Here is a 22,500-nt window from a genome sequence, read left to right on the forward strand (position 1 = left end):
AGAGGTGGTTGGGTGAGCGGGAGGAGGGAAGGGGGGGGGGCGGTACCTCCATGGCGCTAATTTATATTTCTAACACTCACAGAACAAATCATATTGGCAAAAAGGTTCTTATATATATGTGAATGAGGTGGTAAAAATGGCGGTGGGCGGTTCAATGATGTGTTCTGTTGATATATTTGGCGCCAGGTTTTTTTGTTGTTGTTGTTAACTGGCGTCATTATCCGCCTCCACTGATTGGTTGAAGCTGACCAATGGGGATTCATCTTCAGCATGTTGGTGTTTGAGGCCAGATTGTAGAGCCACAGTATCGGCCAAAGTTAGCTTGTAATAATAACCAGGATGGACTCCCCAGGTAATAATTGGTTGCAGGAAAGTTACGACACATATTTTCGGACAACAATGAGAATTCTAAATGCTAAATAACGGTAAATTATCTCATACTCGACCAAAAACTTGTCAAGGGTTTAACGTCACTGTGTATAAAAAACAAAAATGCTTTTAGTTTTTTTTCTGGTATTAACTAGCAGTATGTCATCAAGCACAACACACTATGCATTACAACGATACTTTAATCACTTTGTATCCCGCTATAAATTAAGGATATTTACATAATGCACAACAAAATATGGCAATACTGCAAAAAGTGGGCGTTCCCAAATGACGTCATAGAACAAGTGACGAGGGAGAAGCGTCCAGGAGTGTGCAGGTAAAGGCTGGGTTAGAGGCCCTAAATTCACAACTTTATCAATAATTAAAGCCATGATGGGTATTTCCTGGCGTTTAAAAGGACATTTTCTAATACCTACAGCCTCGTGCCGTCACCACAGCTCCGAGTAAACAAAAAATTGGTCAGCACGATTTGGGGATTGTTGGAGAAAATCCTAATCTAACCTAACCTAACCTATCAAAGCCTAGTCTTCCTAACCTAACCGAGCCTACCTAACCTAACCTAACCTATCAAAGCCTAGTCTTCCTAACCTAACCTAACCTATCAAAGCCTAGTCTTCCTAACCTAACCGAGCCTACCTAACCTAACCTAACCTAACGTAACCTAACGTAACCTAACGTAACCTAACCTAACCTAACCTAACCTAACCTAACCTAACCTAACCTAACCTAACCTAACCTAACTGCAATTTTGTCCAATGTTCGTTAAATAAGTTAAGGTCCAGTCGGAATTTATCTCGTATAACATTCTGTCCAATGGAATTTCATATAATGAGATTCAGTCCAGTGAGATTTTGTTCAATGGTCTGAAGTGGAGGTGTTTTGTCCAGTGAGTACCTGTCCAGTTACTATCTGTCCAATGAGTACTTGTTCAGTGTACCTGTCCAGTATGTACCTGTCCAGTGAATATCTGTCCAGTGTGTTTTGTCCAAGTTCGGCGGGGGAGGGGGGAGGGGGGAGGGGGGGGTTGTCAAGAAAAAATTTGGTTTCTCTCAAAGTTTAATGAATTACGAGCCACAAGTCTTAGTTCTTGTGTGTGTGTGTGTGTGTTTTAGATCTCTCTCTCTCTCTCTCTCTCTCTCTCTCTCTCTCTCTCTCTCTCTCTCTCTCTCTCTCTCTCTCTCTCTCTCTCTCTCTCTCTCTCTCTCTCTCTCTCTCTCTCTCTTCCCCTTTCCCTTTTTCCTCCCCTATCATTCTCACTCCTCACTCCTCTCCCTTGGTCACTGGGCAAGTGCCTCGGACTAGTAAGTGACAGGCCACACACCAGTATTTTTAGAACCCTGTCTTCACTATAGATAGACTAGGACCCATGCAAATGAAGTGTGTGTGTGTGTGTTTGTGTGTGTGTGTGTGTGTGTGTGTGTATGTGTGTGTGTGTGTATGTGTGTGTGTATGTGTGTGTGTGTGTGTGAGAGAGTAAAATTTGATGAACAATGTCATTTACACTCTAATAATAATAATAATACACACACAATAATAATAATAATAATAATAATAATAATGATAACCACCACCACCACTACCACCACCACCACCACCACCACCACCACCACCACCACCACCACCACCACCACCACCTCCACTACCACCACCTCACCTCACCACCACCACCACCACCTGTAGTTATAGCAGCATGTTACTCCCCCCCTCATCTATGCTGAGTGTGTTTTAATTATCTATTGGTTGGTTTCCGTTTAGCTGTATTTGATATGTATGACGTATGTGTCTCTTCCACGTTAATGTTCCCTCCCCCCTCTGTCTGTCTATCTGTCTGTCTGTCTATCTGTCTATCTGTCTGTCTGTCTGTCTTTGTTTTTCTCTTTCCTTTTACCCCACTCTCTCTCTCTCTCTCTCTCTCTCTCTCTCTCTCTCTCTCTCTCTCTCTCACTCTCTCTCATCACTCTCTGTCTGTCTGTCTGTCTGTCTCTCTCTCTCTCTCTCTCTAATTACGGTATATATCCCAACCTAAGTTAGATTAGATTAAATTAGTTTAGGTTAGGTTAGGTTAGGTTAGGTTAGGTCAGGTCAGGTCAGGTCAGGTCAGGTCAGGCGAGGAGTCCAAATTCCGGTCAACATTGTCGGAAAATAATGGCCGGAAAATAGCGCTAGACAGTGTGTATGGGACCCGGAAATAAATCAAAAGAAATGACCCAAGATAGATAGATATATGAGCTTTTAAGAACATACTGTGATCTTTGATATACTGTTACAGGTCAAATGGTCCCAGGCCTAATAGCCCCCTAGTTCTATTCTTCTTCCTAATAGGCACCTCATTCTAATAGATTTCAGTAATAATAGGCCCCATTCCTAATAGATTCCATTCTTAAAATGCCTTTGTCCGTATGGTTAGGTTAGGTTGGGTTTAGGTTAGGTTAGGACTGGGCCCCTCTCCTTTCTCCCTTCCTTTTCTCTCCCTTCTCCCTTATACTTACCTCCCTCTTCCAAACTTTCCCTTTTACCCTCTGCTTTCTCTCCCTTCTACCCTCTCCTCTTCCCTTATCTCCCTTCCTTCGTATTTTTCTTCCTCCCTATTTTGCCTTATCTCCCTCTCTCTTTCCCTCCTCCTCTTCCTCTCCTTTCAATCACTCCCCAGTTATCCCTCATATCTCCTTACCCCTTCTTCCGTCTTCCTTCACCTCTCCCCCCCCCCTTTAGTACCCAACCCTCTTTGATGTCTTTCTCCTCCTCCTCCTCCAACCCCTCCCTCCCTTCCTTCTCTAATTAGTTCTCTTGTATAGAAAATGGTACTCTCTCCCTTCTCTCTTCCTCTCTTCTTATCTCCCCTCCCTCTCTCCTTACCATCTCTCCCCTTACCTCCCCTTACCTAACCTAACCTCCTTCCCCCCCTCTCTCTCTCCCCTTACCACCCCTCTTCTTACTTTCCCTCCTTCCTTCTCTACCATCTCTGCCCCTCCCCCTCTCTTCCCTTCTTCTCCTCACTAGTACTCACGTGTAGAAGGGGAATCTGGCACCATCCTTGTACCAGAGCACCAGGAGGGGAGCATCACCATTATGGGCGTGGGTCACCAGGCAGGGTAGCTGTGTGGGCGCCCCTGCCACGCCCTCCACTCTCCTCACAGGCAGGGAAGGCACGGCCATTGACCCTTCTACCACGCCGTCCTTTGCAGATATCACTGAGGGGGAGAGAGAATTGGTGATTAGTGGTGGGCGTGGGTTAGTGGTGTTATGGGCGTGGGTTAGTGGTGTTATGGGCGTGGGTTAGTGGTGTTATGGGCGTGGGTTAGTGGTGGCAGGCGTGGGTTAGTGGTGTTATGGGCGTGGGTTGCGGTGTTGCGGGCGTGGGTTAGTGGTGTTAAGGGTGTGGGTTAGTGGTGTTATGGGCGTGTTGCGGTGTTATGGGCGTGGGTTAGTGGTGTTAAGGGTGTGGGTTAGTGGTGTTATGGGTGGGTTAGTGGTGTTATGGGCGTGGGTTAGTGGTGCTATGGGCGTGGGTTAGTGGTGTTATGGGCGTGGGTTAGTGGTGTTATAAAGTCATGTAATTGTGAAAAGGTCAAACAGGTCACATACCCCAAGGTCAAAGCAGGTCACACAAATCAAAAAAAGTCAAAGGTGGAAAGGGAGCGATGGGAGGTAAGTTGGTCGAGTAGTTTTTGTGCTTTGCCCTTTGAGTAAGATGGTATTTATATTTTGCTCGTGAATGCTCTTTGTGTATTTCTCTGATGTATTACACATATACTGATGGATACTTGGCATCTGTATGTGGGAGGGAGGGAGTGGTGTGGGTGTGGGGAGAGGTGTGTATGTGTGTGTGTGTGTGTGTGTGTGTGTGTGTGTGTGTGTGTGTGTGTATGTGTGTGGGGGGTGGGAGGGAGTGGTGTGTGTGTGTGTGTGTGTGTGTTTTATTTCTTCCTCTTCTTTATATTATTGTGACTCTTTCTTCTTCTTCCTTTTCGTCTTGTTTTATTTTCTTGTGTTTAATTGTTTTTATTTTTCCTCGTCTTCACGTGATATATTTCCCTTCCTCTTTTTCTTTTCGCTTTCTTTTTCACGCACTTTCCTTTCTTTATCTTCCCATTTTCTTCTTCTTCTTCTTCTTCTTCTTCTTCAAAGGAAAGTGAACTGTGTAAGTTTTAATATATTCAGAGCCTGATGGATAGTGTTGGTGGCAGAGGACAACACCCCTCTCTCGCTCTCTCTCACTTTCTCTCTCTCTAACTCACTCTCTCACTTTTTCTCTCACCCTCATTCACTTTCACACACACACACACACACATCTCATGACTCGCCCTGAAGATCCCATGGAGTTTCTTATTAGTATGGACCGTTCCTGACCACCTGTGACCTATAACCGCTTGACCTCTCTGTGACATTAATCCCTTTAGCACACTGACTGACCTTCCATTTTCTATTCCTTTACCAGTGACCACCCAAAAGTTTCTGAGACACTTTGTTGATGTTTTTCTCAGTGAGCATCTGGGTAATATCCTCCCAGGTGGTGAGATTTGTGGCCAGTTTACCTCTCTATCTATCTATCTATCCGCCTATCTATCTATCTATCTGTGTCTCTCTTCCTATGCCTTTATATCTCATTCCATGTCTAACCCAAACTTTAATATCAGCTTCAACAACAACATGTCTCTGAGGCTTCAATATACCTCACGAAGCTCTTCCCTCAGTCGTGTGGTTAATGCAATGGCTGTTTACATCTTAGCCCCTTTCAGAGAGCAGCGGCGCACTAGGGTATTTTATTCAGCTGAGAGAGACACCTGATCTACAGAAGGCTAAAAAGTGATTCACAAAGTGCCCGCTCGAAGCACTCTAGTGTAGTGTTTACTTGATGCTTCGAGACTCTTTCATGGGACACTCCAAGTTTACCCATAACACAGTGTCTGGTTCAACAACTGTATGTCATAGAGCTGGGACAGGTTTTTGAGGTGCGCTGGTTCATTGGTTCACTGTTTTATTGGTTTATTGGTTCATTGGTTCACTGGTTTATTGGTTCACTGGATCACTGTTTTATTGATTCATTGGTTACACTGGTTCATTGGTTCACTGGTTTATTAATTCATTGGTTACACTGGTTCATTGGTTCACTGGTTCATAACGTATAACTGCATAAGGCTTCGTGGACGGTTGATCAAGTGTCCTAATTACAACTTGGGAACAAGGTTAACAACTTCGCCAATCAATGTTTCGAAGCCAGATTCGTTGTTCACCGCATTAAAGTTTCGAAACCGCTTCGTTCTCTGTGTCCGATTAAGGCTTCGAAGCCACATAAATGGACGATTGCATCAACGGGGAATTAATGTTAGTTTAGGCAGTGAAGTGATGCTCAAGCTTCCAACACTTTTGGCTTCAGCAATTTCCGTGTGTGTGTGTGTGTGTATGCTAATCAGCTGTCTGTCTGTTTGTCCCTAGCACAAGGATGAGAGAAGAACGATGGGCGTTAGAGAGAAGGGGAAGGGATGAAAGGAGAGTGAAGAGGTAGGAAAGGAGAGAAGGGATAAAGAGGAAAGGGGAGGAAGACAAAGAAGAAAGGAGCGTGGAGTATTAATCTAAAGTCTATCCTATTTCCTCATTCTACACACTTCTCCTTCTCCCTTCATTATCTTCCCTCCTCTACCTCTTATCTTCCATCTTCTATTTCCTCTATCTCCCCCACTTTCCCCCCATTCTCTCCTTCCTCCTACTCCTCCACTCATATCTCCCATCTTCTATTTCCTCTATCTCCCTTACCTTCCCTCCATTCTCTCGTTCCTTATCCTCCTCCTGGAAATCAAAATATATCACCACCCCCGTCAGTAGGATCACAGTCTCACCACTACTTTACGAAACGCACTTCAGGAGGCACACAGCTTCGTCAGGAAGAACGCGTCTCTCTATATTACAAACACCAGACTGTAACGCCTCTTTTACTCTCACCGCGACTCCGTGTGCTGTAATGTACTGTAGTCACGTTACAGAATACTGAGTGACATTAATATAAGCTTTTTAGATGTAGGGTGATGGCGTCTCCTAAGTGAATACCTAAAGTAGTTTATTATTATTATTATTATTATTATTGTTGTTGTTGTTGATATTGATGTTGTTGTTGTTGTTTCTAGTGGCAGGTAAGGTTTCCGGGGCTCAGAGTTAAAGGGTCAACACCACCACCTTGGCCAGAGAGACCCAGCAAAAAAGGTGTTAATCTCCTTTATTGTGGCGCTGATCACGTTCACTTAGGCTGGGGAGGTGGTGTGAGGGGGTTACATCACTGTATTCATGACCAACAATACTACATCAATTCTGGTAATGCTACAGTTTAAAAAATATATCTATATTAGAGACATTTCCCGCGTAATTTAAGACTAAGTTCCCGCCAAAACCATATCAGCGATGATGTATGTATATAAAGCCATAATGAGTGACGTCACGGCAGACATCACCCATCGATCAGTGTTCAGCAACTACAATACTTTCTCCCATACTAATGACGCAGCGCCTCTCACCCACCGCCTCCACCCGTAAACAACTGGCACACACACACACACACACACACACTAAGGCTAATTCAACTATACCCTAATAAGAAAAATTCATTAACATCGTACATAATTATTGGAGATATATTTATTATGATTAAGTCTTGTGAAAGGCGTAAGGGTGGGTGAGGTTTGCGCGCGTCTTTTTTTTTTTTTTTTAGGACAACAATAGATGGTTTTGTTTACATTACAATCGGCTATTGACAGGTAGGTGCGCATGTGTGTCTGGTAGGACCCTCATAGGAAACACTACACTACACTACACTACACTATATAAACATAATCAATAACCCTCAAAATAATAACATAATACATATACATATATACATAAAACAGGAATATCCACAAACCACAATGACACACATATTATGATCATTTGTCAAAGATTCATCCTAAACTTTCCAATTACATCTACGACCCAAAAGGAGATTTATTTTCCCTTTAGCCGAGTTGATGTTGATAGTAAGGCTCCATCTGACGAATATTGTTACTGTGTTGTTTAATGGTGTGATAGAAAACGGGATGTGGGAGAGTGTGGGTGTTTCTGTCTGTCTGTCTGTCTGTCTGTCTGTCTGTCTGTCTATCTATTTGTCTGTCTGTCTGTCTGTCTGTCTGTCTGCCTGTCTGTCTGTCTGTCTGTCTGTCTGTCTGTCTGTCTGCCTTTCTGTCTGTCTGTCTGTCTGTCTGTCTGTCTGTCTGCCTTTCTGTCTGTCTGTCTGTCTGTCTATTTCTCTATCCCCTTTCTCCCATCTTCCTTCTCATCCCTCCCAACTTCTCCAGGCTTCAGAACCCACATAATGAACTTCTCCAGGCTTCAGAACCCCCATAATAAACCCATCCAGGCTTCAGAACCCCCATAATGAACCTCTCCAGGCTTCAGAACCCCAATAATGAACCCGTGCAGTCTATGTTCACGTAGACCCTCAACAGAACCTCGGTAATTTGAACTCGGATTACATTTCAACCTAATTAAGACAAGATTAGACTTTAATCACTCGTACAAATAGACACAAAAACATTAAGCGGATATGACCTAAGAAATTGTCCATGACCTTCCACGTCGTCATCACTCACCTGAAGGCGACGCTGATGGGGAGGAGGGGGTTTCTTCTACATGCGCTTCTCGTGACATTTTAGTTTAGCATTCTGGGGTATAAATAACACGACGTTTTTATATAGACGAATGAAGTGGGAAGGTCAAGAGGGAGGAGAGAGTGAAGGACGTTGGTGCGTGGGGAAGGAAGGAAGGAAGGAAGGAGGCAAGAGAGAGGGGGCGGAAGGAGGTGTGACAGCAAAGGGGGAGAATGTGGAAGGAAAGACGGTGGACGAAGAGAAATAGCAATGAAGGAGAGATAGAAGATAGAGGAAGGGAAAAGAGAGAGAAACACTGAGAGAAGGAAGACGAAGGAGGGAGGGAGAGAGAGAGAGAGAGAGAGAGAGAGAGAGAGAGAGAGAGAGAGAGAGAGAGAGAGAGAGAGAGAGAGAGAGAGAGAGAGGGGGAGGTAGATGATACAAACAAGTAAACGAGGCACATGAACAAAAATAAATGAATAAAATAAATAAATAAATAAATAAATAAATGAATAAATAAAATGCTCCCCAAATTCTTCTCCCAAATCACCCCTTCAAAAATACCCCCCAGAAAATCTCTCCCCAAAATACCATTCTCCCCTCCCTCCCCCCTCCCCCCTCCCCCCCCCAAAAAAAAATGGGTGGGTGGGATTAAAGTACAAGCTGTAAATAAATGGTCAGTCAAGATAATGTTCACTGGAAATTTAAAGTAATTAAGACTAATGGACGACAGGTGATTGTACCATACCTGTAATAATGTGTTAATTAAAATTGGGAAAAATAGGTGGCGAGACCAACAGACCCACACTACCATTGGCTGCCACCATCAACAGACTCGTACTCTCATTGGCTGCCACCATCAACAGACCCACACTACCATTGGCTGCCACCATCAACAGACTCGTACTCTCATTGGCTGCCACCACCAACAGACCCACACCACTATTGGGTTGCCACCATCAATAGACCCATACCACATTGGCTACCATCAGGATTTGCATCATTGGCTGCCACCATCAACAGACCCACACTACCATTGGCTGCCACCATCAACAGACTCGTACTCCCATTGGCTACCACCACCAACAGAGTTTGACGTCACGGTAAACAGAGAAATTTCATTAAGTCTGATTCCTGTTACAAACATGTCTGGAGTTTAATTGGTCTCTTTTATTAGGAGAGAAAAAGGTAAACTGTGTCAAGCTTGGTGTTGAGAGAGAGAGAGAGAGAGAGAGAGAGAGAGAGAGAGAGAGAGAGAGAGAGAGAGAGAGAGAGAGAGAGAGAGAGAGAGAGAGAGAGAGAGAGAGAGCCTGCTAGTGTAAGGGAGACGCCACAACAAATGTTTCACCCCCCCACATGTTATTATCGCAGCCGAACTCACACACACACACACACACACACACACACACACACACACACACACACACACACACACACACACACACACCCACACACACTAAGGATGAAATTTACGTCCAATGAGCCCCTCCCAGGCGCCTCCAGTGAAATGATATGAAGCATCGTGTTTCTCTGGGGATTTTCACTCAGTATACAGCGCAGGCAAGTTGAGAGGTCGAGAACGAACGAGACTGACATGTTTTTACTCGTTGTCTCGGTAATTTCCTGTCTGTCTGTCTGTCTGTCTGTCTGTCTGTCTGTCTGTCTCCACTATTCTCCTCCTTTCATTTCCTGTGATTTCTGTTCCACCTTACCCCCGTTTCCCTCCTGTCTCGCTCTCTCTCTCTCTCTGTTCCATCCTATCCATCCCACATAGATAGATAGATAGATATAGATAGATAGATAGATAGATAGATAGAGACAGTAAACCACATCAGCGTTCTTATAAGACAACCAAATCAATAACAACAATAAACCACCACGAGACTAACTATTATAAACTTGGGTCATATACAAGTTATTTATAATGTAAAGTATGGATGTATTTTATAAAGCTCTATAATCTGAAGGAAAAGTGGTCTCAACGTGTCTATAATCTGGGCTAGTTAAGTTAGAGTTATAGTGTTATGATAAACTGGTCATATAATTTATCAGGCCTTTCACTCGGCTCACTCTGTTTCACTCGGTTCACTCTGCTTTACTCGGTTCACTATGCTTCACTCTGCTTCACTCGGCTCACTCTATGCTTCACTCTGCTTCACTCGGCTCACTCTGTTTCACTTTGGCTCACTCTGCTCACTCTTGGCTCACTCAGCCTCACTCTGCTCACTCTGGCTCACTCGGCCCTTCTTCTTCACTCTCTGCCTTCACTTGGCTCACTCGGCTCACTCTGCTTCACTCGGTTCACTCTGTTTCACTCGGTTCACTCTGTTTCACTCGGTTCACTCTGCTTCACTCGGTTCACTCTGCTTCACTCGGTTCACTCTGCTTCACTCGGTTCACTCTGCTTCACTCGGTTCACTCTGCTTCACTCGGTTCACTCTGTTTCACTCGGTTCACTCTGCTTCACTCGGTTCACTCTGCTTCACTCGGTTCACTCTGCTTCACTCGGCTCACTCTGCTTCACTCGGTTCACTCTTATTGTAATCTTTTTAAAATTTTCATTCATCATTTTCTGGTTGGTTGTGATGTCAGGTTATTTTTTTTTTTACGGGAAATTTAAATATAGATTATATTATTCACATGGGGACATCGTCATCACTATAACCACCATCACCACTATCATAACTACCCTTACCACCAGTATCATCACTATCATCACTACCCTTACCACCACTATCACCATCACCACTACCACATACCATTACTATTACTAATGCCACCATTACCATCACCACCATACATCACCATCACCACACATCACCACATCACCATCACCACCATCATCACCATCACCACACATCACCACTGTAGAGCAACAGCAGACATAACAACCCTTAAGTCCGTTTAACAAAAGGGTCTATATCAGGTTCTGGTTAGGATCTCCTGCCCTGTCTGCCACCCTAATAGGATGAGTCAGGGTGGAGAAAGGGGAAGGGGAGATTAAGGGGGAGGGGAGAGGTGAGGGGAGAGTGAGGGAGGGGGGAGGAGGAGAAGGGGTTTTAAATGACTTTTATCCAGGAACCAAATTTAAGGCCCAAGAGGGGGGTGGATGGGTGATTGATGGGGTAGGAGGGGAGGGAAGGGGGGAGGGGAAGGGGTGAGGGGGAGGGGGTGAGGGGAGGGGAAGGGGTGAGGGGAGGGGGGTGAGGGGAGGGGAAGGGGGTGAGGGGAGGGGGTGAGGGGGGTTGCGGTAATGTAAATGAATTTGGAAATTTCTTCAATCGGGAAGCTGGAGACAGTTTCATGACAGTGAGGGGAAGGAGGGGGGGAGGAGGGGGGAGGAGGGAGGTAGAGACATAAAGAGGGGGGAGGGAGAGGAAGATGGAAGGGGAATAGAAGGAGGAGACGTTTAGGTGGAGAGGGGGGAGGAGAGGAAGGGAAGAGACATTAGGAGGATGAAAGGGGAGAGGAGTGGGAGGAAGGGAAGGAAGGGGGGGTGATGGGAGAGATGGGGGGGAGTAGGGAGGATATACGGTGCTCTTCCTTTAGTAAATACCTCCATATACACACTTAATATACACAGCAAATTAATGTATATACAAATACTTCATCAATTAACATTTTTCTCAGTAATTTCTATGGATGTTTATACAGTACTCTCTCTCTCTCTCTCTCTCTCTCTCTCTCTCTCTCTCTCTCTCTGTCTCTCTCTCTCTCTTATTCCCTATCTTCTTCCCTTACCTCTCTCTCCTCCTCTTCCTGTTCTTCTTCCCCCTTCTCTTTCATTTATTTACTCCCCACATCCTTGTTCTACTCCCCTCTCTCTCTCTCTTTCCTTCGCTTTCTCTTCCTCTACTGTCCCTGTTCTTCCGTCTCTCTCTCTCCCTTACTTTATTTCTCCCCTTGTCTTAATCGTCCTTCCTCCCTGTGTATAATTACGTGTGTGTGTGTGTGTATGTGTGTCATTACGTTCACAGCGTGTACACTTCCTCTTGTACAAACGCCATGACCATTAACAGCGTGTACACCACCACTACCACGTGTCAAGACGTACACACACAAACACACACACCATGAACGTAATAGTCTGTACACATCCAGCGTGTGTGTGTGTGTGTGTGTGTTTGTGTATGTATTATTTACAAATATTATAAACATTAAAATCATGTACACCTTTGCATGTGTATAAGTATATAAATTTACCATAGTTAGTTTATCCGTGTGCACGACCACGGTGTACACAGTCACTGGCGTGCAGGTAGTCCCCGCGATGCTTGATCACGTCTCAAGTCTGAACAAGTTTCAACGAGTTTGAACTTGTTTAAACGTGGCCATCGGCGTAGAAGCAATCTGGCAGAGAGGTCAGACTACTTGTGCTCTTTCATTCATCTCGATCAAATTCTTTAAAACCCGTACGACAAGTTTTTCCTGTAAAAATAACAGGTGAACATATCAAGATAACAGGTGAACATATCAAGATAACAGGTGAACATATCAAGATAACAGGTGAACATATCAAGATAACTGGTGAACATAGCAAGATAACAGGTGAACATATCAAGATAACAGGTGAACATATCAAGATAACAGGTGAACATATCAAGATAACAGGTGAACATAGCAAGATAACAGGTGAACATAGCAAGATAACAGGTGAACATATCAAGATAACAGGTGAACATATCAAGATAACAGGTGAACATAGCAAGATAACATGTGAACGTAACAAGCTAACAGGTGAACGTAACAAGATAACAGGTGAATGTAACAAGATAACACGTGAACGTAATAAGATAACAGGTGAACATATCAAGATAACAAATGGACGTAACAAGATAACAGGTGAACATATAAAGATAACAGGTGAACAGAAGACATTACACCTGGGGGCCAAGATGACGACCTAATTACTCCCCAAATCCCGCAGGTAATTGTCCACGTTTCCTCATCTCAGATTACAGGGAAGATTTTCACGTAAGAAAGTTTTTAGGATCCTACATTTGTAATTTTTTCATTTTACACTGAAGATATTTTTAAGATCAGTCATTTGTAAGTTTTATTTTTAATTTTTCACGTAAGTTTTTTCTAAGATCCCAAATTTGTAACTTTGATTTTTCATTACCTAACCTAAACCTAACGTAACCTAACCTAACTAACCTAAACCAAACCTAACCTAACCTTACCCCGTGTGGTCAAAAGTTTTATTTCTATTTACAAGATCAAAGTTTTAAGTAGAAGTAATTCATCGGTGACTCAATGGTAGAAGATAAAAAATAAATAAACTTTGAACTTTTATAGGAAAAACCAGGTATTTTATTTTTGTTTATTTTTTTGGTGTGCTTTGATATGTAATAAGAGATAGATGTTATTCGTTTAAATATATATATAATGCCCATAAGGTGTCATTATATTTACTGAAAGTTGAATCTCAGTGGAACCTTATGCAGTGATGTTTGGCAAGAGAACTGACCTAACTTCATTGACCTGAAAACTAAAGAAAAAAAAACTTAGGGTATTTTTGGGGGTCCAGGAGGAGAAGAAAATCTGCTAAACGGTTCACAATATTGGGAAATGGTTGGACATGGTCGACATTTCCTAGAACAAAGTTGTGTACGAGAAACACTTTATGTTTGATGACTTCCTGGACGGGCGGGTCACACACACACACACACACACACACACACACACACACACACACACACCTCCCAATAGTGTGTTTATATACTGAGACTGGTGTGTTTATGTCTCCGTTATTTCCCCCTTTCCCTTTATTCCCCCCCCCCACCTATCCATACCCTCCCCTTATTCCCCCTCCCCTTATCCCACCTCCCTCCCTTGTACTGTATAGTCACTTATTTGTATCTGAGAGCTACTACTATTACTACTACTACTACTACCGTCCCAATCACTACCTCAACTTCCGGGTCACACTACACCACATAGACTACAATGGTATCACTACATAGACACTACAATGATATCACTACATAGACACTACAATGGTATCACAACAGACTACAATAGTAAGGTTTGTATCAAGTGATCGTCGACCGTATTGCCAGAGGAATCAACTAAGTGCAGCTATCGTCACGCAGGCATCCCAATACCTCGAGGTACAAAGGTCAATGGGACGCCTTATGCTTGCCCAGACTACTATCGTGTTATCGTCCCACTTTTGTTACTTGTCCATTTTTATTTGTTATTTGTCCCTTTATTTGTTATTTGTCCTTTTTTATTATTTGTCCTTTTTTTCCTTCGTTTATATCTTACTTTTCGGGGTTTTTTTTATTTCTATGTTTTTCTTCTTTCCCTTCATTTCCTCTTAACCCCTCTCTTCCCCCTCTCATTTTTCTATCCTTCTTTCGTCTCTCATTTCTCACACCTCCCCCCCTCCTCACCAGCAGGAAAGGACAGAAACAGATTACGTCAGAGGTAACAATATTTTCTCACCTGTAGAGCTCAGATCACCTCCCACCCCCCACTCCGCCCTCCCCACCCCCCTACTCCGCCCCCCCCCACTCCAACCCTTTCTCCCAGAGTTATAGGAGAGACCTGTCCATATGTCGATACCTTCTTGTGTTCTTTACGAGGTTGTTCTGTCACCACCAACAGACCTTCTGTCACCTACCCAACGAGACCCTTCTGTCACCTACCCAACGAGACCCTTCTGTCACCTACCCAACAGAGACCCTTTCTGTCACCTGCCCAGACCTCAGCTAACGACACCTACAGGGAGAGTCTGGGGTGATCTTTAGAGGTCAATTGTGGTTAGATATTTTATAACAAGGATCTACTGTGTGTGTGTGTGTGTGTGTGTGTGTGTGTGTGTGTGTGTGTGTGTGTGTGTGTGTGTGTGTGTGTGTGTGTGTGTGTGTGTCATTCTCCTTTTCTACCTTGTAGAGATTTATACTTCTCCTCTCTCTCCATCTCCACTTTCTCTCACTTCCTCCACCTCCTCCACTTTCTCTTAACCCTTTTTTTTATTTAATTTACGGTGGGAAAAGTTTACAATTTTGACCCTTGTTAGGAGACGTAATTTTGGTGGGTGGTTTAGATGAGAGAGAGAGAGAGAGTAAAAACAAATAAATAAAAGAAAGAAAGAAAGAAAGAAAAGAAAGAAAGAAGAGAGGGAGAGAGACAGAGTTATATCCAACCATCCACTATCTCTACCCCAAACATCCATTCACACACCTAACGATATTTTACTTTTCCTTCTCTCCCCCTTCTTTCCCACCTTTACTACCCACCACTTAATCCCCTTCTCTCCACTCCCTCATCCCCTCTTCCCTCCTTTCCTATTCAAGCTTTCCTCCTCCTCTCCTTCCCTCCCTTCCTTCTTCCCTCCTTCACTACTCATCCTACCCACATGTCTTCCTACCTCCTTCTCTCTTTCCCTCCCTCCTCTCTCTCACTCTCTCCCACACAATCGTATCCCTAATTGCAATCTAGCTGTAAAGAAACAAGTCTTAGCTTTTTATACCCTGTAGCTTTGGTTTCACAAACATGAAAGGAATTTTTATCATCCTTGTTAGCGATTCTGAGAGGAGAGAAAAAAGAGCTAAAAGTTTGTATATAAACTCACACCTCTTGTGCGCCAACTGGCATAGGAATAGCAAGTGATGTCTTTATGTACTGGTGCCGAGTGACGTAACCTCATTCTAGACCAATCAGTTTTTCTCCCGCCATATTGCTTGCGGAGATGCTTCCTAATTGGTTGGGGTTTGTTTACCCACCGTAAGAGCATCCTGTTTATTGGTTAATTCAGTCTTGGGTTTTAAGGAGTTTTATTGGTTAGAACTCAATGCCCACCAAATGAAGTAAGACATTCCACCTTATTGGTTGATTTTTACCCGCCGTGAAAGCTTCCTGTTTATTGGCTGAGTTGTGAGAAGTTTAATCTTATAGGCGACAGATCCCACTTTCCCATGATACGTGTACTCCTATTGGCTCAAATTTTATCCTATCTCCTAATTTATTGGTTCTTATGTTTACCTTGTCGGCATACGAGCTGCCTGCTTATTGGTCGACTGTGCTGCCCCCTGCAGCTTTTCTCCTTATTCGTCAAATTTTACCCCTTTACTGTCAGGTCAGGTCAAATTAGGTTAGGTTACGTTACGTTAGGTCACTTTAAAAAATGTAATACCAGATTGCATCGTACAATAACGCCAAGTTAATTAAAAACTCAATGTGAATTTAATTACAATTTTGTACATTCCACCATTCTAATTATTAAAACAAAATGCAAAAAAACGAAAACACTTTTGCAAATTACTTAAACTGTAGCAATATGTAATTTAACCTTTCTATATTACTGTAGTTACTATTTATATTATTATTAATCTCATCATCATCACAATAATAATAATAATAATAATAATAAATGAACAACAAGAACAAGAGCAACAAGAAGAACAAGAACAAGAAAAAACAACAACAGCAAAAAACCAAACAACAATAACAAGAACAACAAGAACAAAAACTATACTTATCACACACCAGGACCAAAAAAAAGTAGCAATAATTAAGAACACCGAGAACAATAAAGACATGAGGCAGGGAAAAGTTACTCTCAAATTACCAACTTTCAGAAATATATTTTAAGGATAAACTTTGAGACCAGAGTGAAAATTAATGAACTTTGAACAACTGAAGGTAATGATACGTAGTTAATTATATATATATTTTTTACTTGATATGAGAGAGAGAGAGAGAGAGAGAGAGAGAGAGAGAGAGAGAGAGAGAGAGAGAGAGAGAGAGAGAGAGAGAGAGAGAACAGCCTCATATTTCTTCCCGAGGAGAGAAGAAAAAAGAAAGAAAGAAAGAAATATAGATAGAAAAAGAAAGATAGAAAAAGAAAGAGGAGAAAGGAGAGAAAAATTGAAATAAAGGTTGATAGAGCAATAGACAGGAAAAGAGAGGAAGAAGAAGATGATGGACAGGAAGGTTGATGATGATGAAAATGATGATGATGATGATGATGATGAAAGGTGTGGTAGTGATAAAGAAGAAGAACAACAACAACAACAACACGAACAAGGAAAAATAACATTGAACAAAAATAATGATGCTATCTATCTATTTATCTACCTACCCACCCATCTACTACCATCTATCTATCTATCTATCTATCTATTTATCTATTTATCACCCACCTTCACACCATCCATCATCACACAATTTATCATTTATCTACCTACCACCATCTACTACCCATCATCTATCTATCTATCTATATCCACCCACTATCTATCTATCTATCTATCTATCCTCCCTACACATATAGAGGCCCTGTTCTCCATTCTCCCTCATTTTTTTTCAACCACTTGACTGTCCCCATTTCTCTCTCTCTCTCTCTCTCTCTCTCTCTCCACATCTCACTCGCTCACTTTTGTATGTGTTCTATTCCACGTACGAGAGATTTGTTTTATTTATCTTTTTTTCTGTTTTTTTTTTTTTTACGTTTTTGTTTTGTTTTTATTGATGCTTTTGACAGTAGTGGAGTCATGTGTGTGTGTGTGTGTGTGTGTGTGTGTGTGTGTGTGTGTGTGTGTGTGTGTGTGTGTGTGTGTGTGTGTGTGTCGTAACAACCCACAAAACAAAGACCTAACCTAACCTAACCTAACCAAACAACATCAAATCCAAAATGGTCATTAAATTTTTCACATATATAAATAATTTCCTTGATATTTCATACTAGTTTAATACATGAGAGGTTCTAAAAGGTCAAAAGGTCAAGAGGTCAAAAGGTCAAAAGGTCAAATAAGGTCATAGTTCTATTCAAACCTCAAAAAGAGGCCGTGGGCGAGAGGTGCAGAGGCAGCGTGAGTTGGTATCTGGTTCGAGTGAAATATTGTCTCCCTGGGTCAGCTGGTACCATTATTTCCTGGTGTGTTGTCGCCCTCACACCATGAATGACAACACCTTGCTATACTAGCTCTCTCTCTCTCTCTCTCTCTCTCTCACTTAACCTATTCTCTCCCCTCACCTACTTTCACACACACCAATTTTCTCTTCATTCTTTCTCTTCTTCACATCCTGATCTCTTATTCTGTCGTTAGCTTATCGGTTTTATGTGTTACCCGTCACTGTTTAAACTTTGATCGTTTCTTATGCGCGCGCGTGTGTGTGTGTGTGTGTGTGTGTGTGTGTGTGTGTGTGTGTGTGTGTGTCTCTCTCTCTCTCTCTTTTTCTCTCTATCTCCATCTATCTTCTCTCCCTAATACTGAGTCAACATTCATCGTCTCTATGGCTTCACTCGTCTCTATTTTAACTATTTTTTAACTCAATACTGTAACCTTTACACGGTAGGGCCACCACACACACACACACACACACACACACACACACACACACACACACACACACACACACACACACACACACACACACATCGTCCACAACAACAAGGTTGAAAGGAATTGTTCTGGCCTTCATTAGTGACTACTGAGAGTGTGTGAGATCAATGTAAATATGATCTAGTGAAGAGTCGTGATATATCACCACTATATGACCCACATGTAAACGCTAAAAGTTACAGACAGACAGACAGACAGACAGACAGACAGACACAGACAGACAGACAGACAGACACAGACAGACACACAGACAGACAACACCGCTAGGAGGAGATTGCATTTCGTCTCCATTAAAAAAAAAGGTTTTATTTACCACCACCACTCCACACCCACATCACCACACCACACCCACACCCACACCACACCCACATCACACCACACCATACCCACACCACACCACACCCACACCACACCTACACCCCATAACACCAGACCAACACACAGTTTCTCTTGAAAGTGAGTGAGGAATGTATCAACTAGCGGCACCAGAGAGAGTACTACCACGATAGCTCCTCAAGTAGTACTCATAACAGCTAGAGTACACCATCACTTTAATTACTTACTGAACAATAAATAATCACCATCTCACCCTCAAATTGGTAGTTATTACACCAATTTCATCAACTTTCACCAAATATCAAAATTCTCCCTAAATTCGAATGACTTAATTGCATAGTTTGTTTACATTCGACCAAACACATGTACACAACACTTCAACACCTGTGATATAAACAACAACTTTTTTTTGACATTTCAGATTTAAATCATGCAGGTAAAAAAGCCTTTGACATGTGTTATTAAATTAAGTTATCGTAAATAAACTAAAAGGTGGCAGCACACACATACACACACACACCTGGCCAACGCTTCACTCAGGTAATTAACACTGGGATAAAAATGTATTACGGTAATTAAATTGTTGGAAAGTTTATTACGGTAATTAAATACGTTAAAAACTAAAGTACGGTACTGGTGTGGATAGAATTATAAAGATTATTTCCCGTAATAATATAGATCATAGGATATATTTCTGGTCAAATAAAAAATAGTGTGTGGAGGGGGGGAAGGGTGGCTCAGTGGGTATTATAGTGAACCAAAAACATCAGAATACAGTAGTGTCGATACAGACTGAGACTGTAAGACGAAATCCTCAGCTGTAACCTTAGCTATGAATCTATTACAAAATATATATATACTTTTTTTATAATAATGATAATTCCAGTATGATTATTTAACCTATTCCCATAATGATTTGTAATTAGTAAACATTATAATGAACGTGAGAAGATAAATGGTATGTAAATATCTCACTTAACCGGATGTTTAACGTATACGGATAAGACTCCCTCTCTGGAAATAAATAACCTGAGGAGGAGTATGAATGTTTGTAGAAGAATGATCTTATTCTTATTGAATTTATATCTCACGTCTATGGGAATTTTCCATGGAAATTAAGAGGATTTTCTAAGTGTTTAAAAATTTATGTAATATGGAAATTAATCGGACGTCATTAGTGATTAAAATAAAATAAAGTAAAAATTCTATGGAAATTTAGCGGACTTGGTGTTTTAAAATGTCCATAAGAACTACCAGGGAAACTAAACGAACCTCTATGGAAACTAAGCGGATTTCCTTTTAAGAGTTTCCAGTTACGACCATCAAGAGCTCTGGAACTGGAACACCACAATGGTAATCTAAATGAGAAAATTATCTAACTAAAAAAATAGAACTTAACAACTCACAACTATCTGTACTTCCTGGACGTGTGTTAAGACTTCCAGATTAACCTTTCAAGGCTTCCAGAATAAGACCATCAAGGCTTCCAGATTAAGACCTTCAAGGTTTCCAGGACTGCAAGGCGATAATGGGTGTATTAAGAGGCAGAAGAGGGGTCTTGTTTACACTCTTTTTTTACACTTTCCAGGACATATCGCTGGACCCTGTGTAGATACTTCTTCCTGGCCAGGTCACACCCACACAAGAGATTTCCAGGATACACGGAATACGGAACACGGAACATGGAAAACGGAATACAGAATACGGAACATTGAAAACGCAAGAAGGAACATAGAACACGGGACAAGGAACACGAAACAAAGGTGTTACTCCCTAATTAGCACACTGTCAGATCACATCTCTTGGGAGCCCACGCAGGCTCCTCGGTTAGCTCCCTTTTAGGGGTTTCCAGTAAACTCATTCCAGGAAGAGGATTCACCTTTCCCCCTCTAGTGTATTGTGCTGGAAAAACGAGACTCATTAGGAGGAAATTCTCTCATTGTGTGTGTGTGTGTGTGTGTATGGTTCACCCGCGGAATGGTCACCCTCTCCCTCCCCTGATCAAAGAGAACTGTGGAGTGGTGGGTGTGGAGTGGTGGGTGTGGAATAGTGGGTGTGGAATGGTAGGTGTGTAGTGAAGGGTGTGTAGAGGTGGGTGTGGAATGGTGGGTGTGGAGTGAAGGTATGGAGTGGTGGGTGTGGAATGGTAGGTGTGTAGTGAAGGGTGCGTAGTGGTGGGTGTGGAGTGAAGGTATGGAGTGGTGGTGTGGAGTGGAGAGTGTGAACATACAAACCATTAACTGCAGTGAACCACTAAATTAGGTCACGTAGTCTAATTAAGGTAGAGTCTCAGTATAATGTCGACGCCATAACTGCAGAGTCTGAGCGTATAGATAGAAAGATAGATAGATAGATAGATAGATAGATAGATAAAACAAAGTGATCGCGTTTATTGGAGTATTATGTTAGTACCGTACGTAATAGAGAGACGTAAGTACAATATCCCAACTTGTAATTCAGTTTAAAACAAGCACACACACACACACACACACACACCACACACACCACACAAAACCAACACACACACACACACACACACACACACACACACACACACACACACACACACACGGACCTGGTTGAGTGTGTGGCTGCATCCAGTACATTTTATGCCTTGCTCGGAAACATTTAAATAACCTCCTGAAGGAACCTGCTTTCAGCGTTTGTTAAATTTGGAGAAGATTCCTTCGTTCTGGACCACCTACTACTGCTGGTGGTAGTGGTGGTGGTGGTGGTGGTAACTCTCTGCCTTAACAGTGTCTCGGGGAGGGAGGGGGGTGGAGTGGGAGGGGGTGAGGTGGGAGGGGTGGTACGGGGATGGGAGGAGGGAGTGGGGTGGGGTGGGAGGAGGAGGAGGAGGTGAGGAGGGGGGGCCGGAGAGGGGCAGGTCTTACACTGTGTCACACTTTGAATACATTTCCTGCATTGATTAGTACCATTTAGAAACACATAAAGGGATAATGATGAGTTTAATATTATGTATGTATAATTTATTTTTTAAACTCTATGACTGTATAATATATTCAACATAATTTATTTCCTTATTTCTTTCTTTTTCTTCCTTTCCGTCCCATTTTTTCCCTTCCTTTCCATCTTTTTTTCCTTACCGTCCCATTTTTCCCTTCCTTCCATCTTTTTCCTTAGTCCCATTTTTCCTTCCTTCCATCATTTTTTCCTTTCCGTCCCATTTTTTCCCTTCCTAACCTAACCTACAATTTCGGGGTCTTGACTGAACACTACGCACGGTTACTTCGCCTCACGTAAAGCCACACAGAGTGAATAAACGAGAGACAAGTTAAGTGCTTTTTTATTTATTTATTTTGTGTTTTTTTTAAGACGAGTAAAGTTTTTATGTGTGTGTGTGTGTGTGTGTGTGTGTGTGTGTGTGTGTGTGTGTGTGTGTGTGAAAGTATACAGAGTAAGTGAACGGAGATAGATAGCTAGATGAATAGATAGATAAATAGATAGATAGATAGATAGATAGATAGATAGATAGATAGAAAAGAGAGATGTTATATAATGTAAAATATATTAAGTAAAATGGACGTATTAAAAAGACAGACAGACAGACAGACAGACAGACAGACAGACAGACAGACAGACAGACAGACAGACAGACAGAAAGAGATCCCCCCACAACCACCTAACAACATACCCAAACAACCATAATCATCCCACTCAACCAAACTAAGGGTGATTTACGTACATCACTTCAACCAAACCCATTCCACCCCCACCACCAAACCTCAACCCATTCCACCATTCCACCATTCCAACCTCAACCCATTCCATCATTCCACCCAACCATT

At 42.3% G+C, this 22,500-nt stretch overlaps 1 protein-coding gene across 1 annotated transcript in view; it reads right to left on the reverse strand.

The window, feature by feature from the left end:
- The window catches only part of LOC121857929, a gene marked incomplete at its 3' end in the record, with an annotated part of 46,489 nt that overhangs the window by 3,626 nt on the left and 20,363 nt on the right, over window positions 1-22,500 (reverse strand). Inside the window, 1 exon segment of the mRNA XM_042354175.1 lies at window positions 3,398-3,581. Within this exon segment, the coding sequence (XP_042210109.1) occupies window positions 3,398-3,581 (184 nt within the window).

This window comes from Homarus americanus, unplaced genomic scaffold (genome assembly GCF_018991925.1).
Source record: "Homarus americanus isolate GMGI-L3 unplaced genomic scaffold, GMGI_Hamer_2.0 scaffold23324, whole genome shotgun sequence".
NCBI classification, from domain to species: Eukaryota; Metazoa; Arthropoda; class Malacostraca; order Decapoda; family Nephropidae; genus Homarus; species Homarus americanus.